Genomic DNA, 7983 nt, shown 5'->3' with positions numbered 1-7983 from the left:
GAAATATATCTTCTAAATTTTAATCTGACTTTTATTATTACATTTGAGCACATCTTTTTTTCTAAGAAACATAGGTTCTTCTATTTTTTTCAATGCTGGAGACTGAACCCTGGGGGTGAGGTTGGAATCTCTCTATGCTTTGAAGATACACTCTCCTATAGTCTCTTTTGGAGATATGTAACTTTACTGAGTATATAATATTATTTTATATAGCTATATTGAACATTATCAGCCCCATTCTTATTCTTATAACATACATGCTTACTAATAACTGTTATAATAAGCAATTCTGTGATTAACACTTTTCTATAGCTCTGAATTTTTGTGAAATTTAGAATCAACAGGAAATAGTATGTGATATATGTATTTAGTGCATACAGAGAGAATTAAATTAATTCACCACTTACAGACATGAAGTGGAAACAAGGTAAGTTGGCAGGACTGTTTGCTCGTTGTTTGTTTTGTAACCAGCTATAAAGATTTTGCTTGCAATCTTCAATATTTTAAAACTGCTAGTGGGAGTATCACATCGGTTTCAACATTGAAAATAAAATCTGTTTATAGGATGACACAGTCATAGTTTGTAAAGGATAAGAAAAGAATAGTAGTACATTAAATTCTATGTCTTTCCTCCCCTTTAAGCCCTAAAATTCTCATCAAGAATGGCAGAGTCTGGGCCTTGTATGTGCACTTCGGTGGCACCGTGCTTACCTATGAGCATGAAGCCATGGGTTTGCTATCAAACGGTAATAGTGAGAGGAATAAGTTCCAGAGTTTCTAAACTGTCCCTCTAAGGAAGTGTCAGAGCTTTGAACTTCTAGAAACCCATCTTCATCTCCCATCTTGGTGTACCTAAGCCACACCTGAATTAGTATTGTTACTGTTTATAGTACCGGTTAGTGTTCATTACTTTTCTGAAATTCAAAAGAAATCATATTTTTCCACAGCTAGAACTTTGAAAGTAACATCCAAATGAGAGGCCCAGGAAAAAGAAAAGTATCAGATGAAAACCATCCCCTCAGAAGTGATGCAGGCCTTCCTTCCTACTGCCTTCCAAAATGCTTCAATGACAACAAAAAGATACATGGGGCACTTGCTTCCAGGAGAGTCTTGCTCACGGCTGAGCGTGGAGGAGCGTAAGGCTCTTACCGACAGATACCACCCAGACAGTGAAACCATCTGCCTCCGCCAGTCCTCCTGCAGCCTGCAAACTGAAATGTCTCAAAAACATCAGCTTCCCCTTTGCTAAGTGGGATATCTTTATCCTCGAACAATTTCTCCAAATGACAGTCCTTCAGGCTCTGAAAAATGGAAAACTTGCCTTTGAATCAATGCAAATAAGGGCTGAGTTCTTTCCTTCTTTCCCTGGATCCTCATCCACTTCGAGCTGAAGAAGTGTCACACAGGCAGGACTGTGTGACACACATGCAGAAAAGTGTGTGAGCATGTTATCCAGCTAACCAAACTGCTACAGGGAGCCACTTGGTTGTTCTTGACTTCAGTGTGAGCAAGGGCAGAGCTGTGAAAATACTCACGTATACCATTCTTCTCTGACAGTTCATGTTTTGAATGGTTTTTCATCATTTTCCTTTTGAGTTCCAAGGCAAATTCCAAAATTTATTCAAATTTGATCTGCCTTTAGAACCATGTTTTCCTCCTTCCTAGCAAAGCCAAGAACCAAAATTGACAGTGAGGCAGGACTCTAATCTTTGATTTGTTGATGTTTGTCTTCGCATCTCTTAGGATGGTCAAGACTGTTGGGATAGGAACGTATTCTAAACTCTCAACAGCAGAATACAAGCTAACACTCAACAGTCAAGAGACCTTGGAAAAGATGAAAGACATATCAAATGTGACCAGCTGATGACAAAGAGAACGTGAACTGAAGGGTGTCTCAAAAGCAAATCAATGATGTGGCTCAGAAGTTTCTTGCCCCAAACACTTCCATTTCCAATTCATTTAGGTAAAGCAGAGCATGTGGCTGAGAAAAAAACTAGGAAATACAAAACTTAATGTGTTTCTCTTCCTTTGATGAGCCAACAGAAAAAGATGAGAATTCAGTAAAGATCATCTAAGTATGTTTATAGAAGACACCACTCACCTCTCTAAGAGATTAAGAGAGCATTCATTCTCAAACCAGACATGAATGACCATAGTCTAGGAACAGAGATTCAGGATAATCCAAATGGTGTGTTCCAATACAGCAAGACTTGCCTGAAGTTTTTGCACTTATGCAACATAAGAGAGCCACAAGTCAAATACACTGGAGGGACATCAGCAAAGTGGGAGAATCTCTCCTACAGGTCTCAGATGACATTCTATCTGGTGACATTCTTTACTTCTGAGTTGTCAACACAGTGCAAAAGGTTTTGCTTATGGTTGCAGGGTAAAATGAGTAATTTGGCTCTGGATCACAACATTCCTGCTCTCCAGTATCTAGAAGCTTTAATCCATCAACCAACCTTGTAGAATCTTTAAGGCGGGTATAACTTCCTTGGGATCCTCCAAAACTTCAATTCATTTAAAGATTATTTTTCCTACTTAAGGAAAAAATTGGGAAAAATAATTAAAACTTGCTGGATAGCAAAGAATTAGAAAACACAGGTTTAGTTCAACTATTTATAGAAGGTCATCTAAGATGGGAGCTTGCACAGCTCTGCTGGAAATCACAGGGGGAATAGGTTACCCACTTCTCTGAAATGCACATTACTTGGGGATTTCTGCCATCATGCCTCAGCTTTTTCAACCTGGTTCTAAGGTAGATTACAAGGGGAAGAATAGTAAGATGCAGTAAGTCACAATGCAAAGGAAGAAGAAGGAGCTATGAGAGATGCTGATCGAATAGTTAGACCCTAGTATCTGTGTAACAAAAAACATGGTATACTCTTCTAGAAGTCAATGAACAACTTGGCTCTGAATAGTCTAAAGCCAGGCAAAATATGCAGGCAGGCCAGGTGTGCTTGAAAAGGTGAGTAAGAAGCAGACAGCAGCAAAGCCTATAATCCCAGCCCCGGAAGACAGGTCAGGGAGCTGGGTCCCAACTGATGTAGATGGTATATTGCAGGGCACCCAGACCTACATAGTAAAATCCTGAATCAAATATAAATTAAAAATAAATTTCTATAAAAAGCAGCAATGCAATAACATCTGACCCTGAAGTTCTCATGAATAAAGCACGTGTCACACAATAAAGCACTTACAATGGGGCATGTCTGAGATATGGTGTAAGAATAGATCTTACTTTATATTTTGCCAGTAAAAAATTTGGCTATAGTATGTGAGTTACATAAATATAAATTTACTAGTGAACATGTAACCTAGAGTATTATTGGTTTGGCTTGATATATTATGGACATTGTTGCTATTGTTTTCATGTTTAGGGGCTATTGCTAGGGTGATTTGACCATGTTTGTGAATATCCACATTGTGAAAATTATCCAGGATATGGAGGAGGAGGTTCCTTTACCAAACAGAGCCCTGGTATAAAGCCCATCTCACAAGGGGTGCCCAGACTGCTAAATGCAGCCCGTTCCCACTGTTTGTTTACCGTGATATTTCCCAGTTTGATTTTTTTATTTTTTTTTTTTTGAGCTTGAACATTTTTGGGCTGGGAATTCATTCTCCAGTTTGGCTTTAATGTCTTCCTACTACTTGCCATGGTCTTATTTATGTTCTCTCTGCCGCCTCTATAGAAATTTGAGTTTGAGACCCTTTATATGTGACTCAGTAAAACAATGTCTCATAAACTCCGTGTCTGTTCCTCGGTAGCAGCTGCTCTGAGGAAATATCAAAGGCACAATGGCTCTTCTCGGGCTTTGCAGACAGCTGAGTCTGTTGGGAAAGATAATAGCAAACACTTAAGAGCATATACTCCGACCATAAACAATAACTATTCTATAGATCTTATGGCTCTTTATATTTCAGCAGTCTACTTCACATTCATCACAGCGGTTGTGTCTTCCAGGAGTCCCATGAAACAATCAAAGTAGAATTATGACTTTGATTTTTTTACTTCATACAAAAACTCTGATTTCTAAAATTGCACACCACCTTAGCTTAGGGCACAGGACAAACCCCAGGTACAGCAGAGCATCACAGGAGAGCGGTCTCACAACTCTCCACCGTGCACAGCACCATACAGAGACATTTCACAAATATTTTCTCAATAAATATTTAAGAGAATGCTTGGCATCATCCACTTGGACTCATAAAAATGGATGATTAGGAGAAGATTAGATAAGAATGATCATAACGAACCATGACCACACTATACAGTACTTCAAATTCGTGAATTATAGAAAAGCCACATACTTTGAATGATCCCCCCACACTCTATATTCTTTTCATAAATAGGAAACGTTAAAAATGTAAGCCACCTAAAAATGTAGATGTAAATATGATAGTTCCAAGTTCTTCCTGAAAGAAAGTGATTTTTTTTCTCCCTAGAAAAAAGAGACTTTCTCAGGAAAAAGAACTCTAAAGTTTAAGACTTTAAACCACTCAAAGACAAAATGAAAAAAAATCAAGACTACAAGCACATTTATTGCAACACTTTCCAAAACAGAAAAAATCAGAAACTGCATTTATAACCACTGATTGAACTATGGTACATAGGTACATTTATAAAAGAAAAATGGAAAGGATAGATAAAATGCTAAGTGGATAATTTTTAGGCATTTTGAAAAGTGAACATGCACTATATATGTGTATATATGCATGTTCTCTACATATGAATACACAAATATATTTGTACAGAGACTTACCAATATTTATTTGTACACATATATGCATTCTTTTTATAAATCAGGAATATTTTGTTTTATATGTGTGGATGTTTTGCCTGCATGTATGCCTGTGCACCACATTCATGTACTGTCCATGGATGCCAAAAGATGGTTTTGGATACCCTGGAACTGAGTTACAGAGAATTGTTAGCTGCCCTGTGGATGTTGAGAATAGAACTCAGGTGCTTTAGAAGACCAGCCAGTACTCTTTTTTTTTTAAGGTGCACATAGAGTTTTATTGTTCTATTACGATAATCTCAGGTACACTCCAGGTGTTTGTCAACACGAATTTTAATCTCTGCTATCATGAATGTCTTCATTAAAGAACCAAGTAGATTGTTGGTAATTATAAAACTGGTGGCCTCAAGAAGATGGGTGATGGTTTGATGTCGATGTTGATGCCAACGTGGTAGATGCTACTCTTTCCTTGTGTAATGGTACCTCCGGTTCACCTTTTGCTTTTGAGTCAGAATAAGTAGATGAACTGGATGAAAAATGAGGAAACCCAGGTTGAAAGGAAGGCTCTCCCTGCATTTCAATGCAACTATTCCACAAGTGAGACACATCCCTGCGGTTTTGAGTAATAGAGGTTATAATGAAATTCACAGTGCTGTCATTTGCTTGAGTGAAGATTCTCTGCGAGTCCATACAAAGAGAAGACACCTCATTTATGGGAGCAGGGTGATGCGTTAGAATTTCTTCAGGTTGCCTGAAGGAACTTGATGTTGCAAGAGAAAAGTCGCCTCTGATGACATCCATCGTATCAGAACCCCCTTGAGCAAGAGAAGGCTTTTGTCTCAGATATACGTTTGAAATACTAGAGCTGGACAAAAGATTTCTCTCACTGGTTTGGACAGCTACTCCCAAACTATGGTCATCCATCTTGCTCAAGTCTGGTCTGAAGTGTTTGTTCTTGAAATCTGGAAGCGAAGGAGCAGCTCCACGAGAAACTGTTTTAATCCCAATTCGCCTTTTCATTCTTTCTATAAGATGGGGACAGTCTCTCAGAAAGTTTGGATTCTGGTAGAACTGTAGCTTACATGAGGCAGAAATTCCTTTTTCTTCAGCCAGAAAGTCGGGGAGAGAAGCAGATCTCTGGAAGTTCTGTCTCATTTTCCTAAATCCATATAGATTAAGTTGTCGAACCAAACTTTTCATGCTATCAGTTTCAAATATTCTGAAGGGGGCCTTTCTTTCCAGCACTTCCTTCTTGAAGAGTTCTTCATTGATCACTATGTAAGTCCCATCCTCATCCCACCAAATAGACTTAAATTTGTCACTTCCCACTATTTTCCAGAGTTTTCTGGGGAAGGTCATTGAAAATAAGTTACTGTCTTCATCTGGCTCCGAGGCACAGAGGGTATGAGGTGGCCTCTTTATCAAGAATCGCTGAGCCAAAACCTGAAATGCACTTTCCTCAATAATAGCCCATAAGTCTGAGTCCTTCTGACCTGTGTTATCACACCAAGGCTCACCGGAAGAGGTCTCTGAATCTGCTGATAGACTGTTAGGGGAAACATCCAGCATTTCCGAAGGTGCCTCAGCCATATCCTGTACGCTTTACCCACACAGACTTCACATCTGAACAGCTTTGTTTTCTGCAGATTATATTGGCGCTTCAGTAGTCCTAAACAGATGGAAGTAAGTGACGACATCATAAAGGTAGTCTGTCTTATAGTTGTGACATCACAGAATCACTTAAGGCTCCTGGTGATCACTGAATGACATTATACCAAAAGTGTTCCTGTCCTTTGCAAAAATGTTCCCAGGAAAGCAAAAGAGTAGCCCCTTACTTACTGAAGATTTCAAAATGTCACCCGTAAAGACACTTTCTTTCCTCCCCTTTTTTATTAGACTTTGTATTATTTAGAACAATTTTTTATTTTAAATATACTTTGACCATATTCTGCTCCACTATTTCCCCCTCCCTACCCACCCAACTATCAGTCCCAAAAAAAAACAAAAACAAAAAAAAAAATGAAGAAACCAAAAAAGCAAAATCCCAATCTATTAACAAAACCCCCCAAAGCCAGGAAAACAAAATAAAATTCCATCCCAAAAGAAAAAACAAAATACCAAACCGTGACCAAATAAAAACATACAAAAAGAAATCCCATGGAGTAGTCCATTATATGTCGGTCAGCTACTTCTGAATATGAGGCCTGCCCTTGAGTGGTTGAGATCCACTCCACTGGAGAAAGTCAATGATCCCACTCCCAGCTGGTATAAATGACAGTTCCATTGTTAACCATGGCCCTCTAGTTAACCATGCTACCAGTACTCTTAAACTCTGAGCCATCTCTCCATACCTGACATACGTACATTTATCTATAGAACGTTCTTTCGAGCCCTGACATACTTGCATTCTTAGGTATGTTTTATATATGCATGTATATCGCATAATTAGTTTACATATACATATATTTAATTAGGTTTGTAAAATAAAAATGGTAGCAAAGGAAGCCAAAACTAATGAAAATGGTAATCCTGGGTACAGAGAAAGGCACATGGGGCAGAAGTGAGACCATGATTAATGTACGTTTTTTTCTTTTAATTCATACAAATATATTTCTTCATGATTCCCTTTCCCCACCTTTTTTTCTTATTCTACAGAGTTTTACTTTGGAATCACAAAATAATGTTTTACGTTTAAGACAAATCAATTACAAAGACAGTCTCTGAAAGTAAACTCTGCAGTTTTTTATTTAATAAAATCTCAGTTGTCCAATTTTGCCAATGAATAGTTGAGAGCTGGGCTGAAATCCTGCTAGCTCAGAGAGGCAGTGAAAGCACCCAGCCAATTTCCTCCATAGCCAAAGTCCCAAAAAGAACTTCTCCATGTAGTCTTCAAAACTTTTTTAAACTCAATGTCCCTCCTTTCTACTTCCTGTGTGCCTCTCTATCCATCCTCCTGACTTCCTCTTACTCTCTATGGTTTTTTTCCTATGTTCACTCCAGGACCACAGGTTGCTTGCCCCACCTCTTGATCTGGGGTTGATTTTTAAATCCTGTTTAGAATAAGCAGAAGGCTCTTGGATTAAAGGTGTGGACAAAGGCTGAGTCATACCACAAATAAAAACAGGTTTCTCCTGTAAACAATACAATCTCAATGCTCACAGTGTGGTTAAACATCGTGCAACAAAACTCAGGATATATGATTTTACTAATGAAGACTTGGGAGCCAGATGTTGGGGTAAAA

At 38.4% G+C, this 7983-nt stretch overlaps 1 protein-coding gene across 1 annotated transcript; it reads right to left on the bottom strand.

Moving 5' to 3' along the window:
* Positions 1 to 5147: 5147 nt before the first annotated feature.
* On the bottom strand, positions 5148 to 6332 carry LOC127692029 (heat shock transcription factor, Y-linked-like). The gene has a single exon (XM_052191904.1). The coding sequence runs from the start codon at positions 6330 to 6332 to the stop codon at positions 5148 to 5150; it is 1185 nt and encodes a 394-aa protein (XP_052047864.1).
* Positions 6333 to 7983: the final 1651 nt, after the last annotated feature.

The sequence above is a fragment of the Apodemus sylvaticus genome, chromosome 9 (assembly GCF_947179515.1).
Source record: "Apodemus sylvaticus chromosome 9, mApoSyl1.1, whole genome shotgun sequence".
Taxonomy (NCBI): Eukaryota; Metazoa; Chordata; class Mammalia; order Rodentia; family Muridae; genus Apodemus; species Apodemus sylvaticus.
This window is presented reverse-complemented; position numbering and strand designations above follow the sequence as displayed.

Bases quoted from the DNA above. Each gene is read 5' to 3' on its own strand.
- LOC127692029 (XM_052191904.1), bottom strand. From the start codon at position 6,332: ATGGCTGAGGCACCTTCGGAAATGCTGGATGTTTCCCCTAACAGTCTA.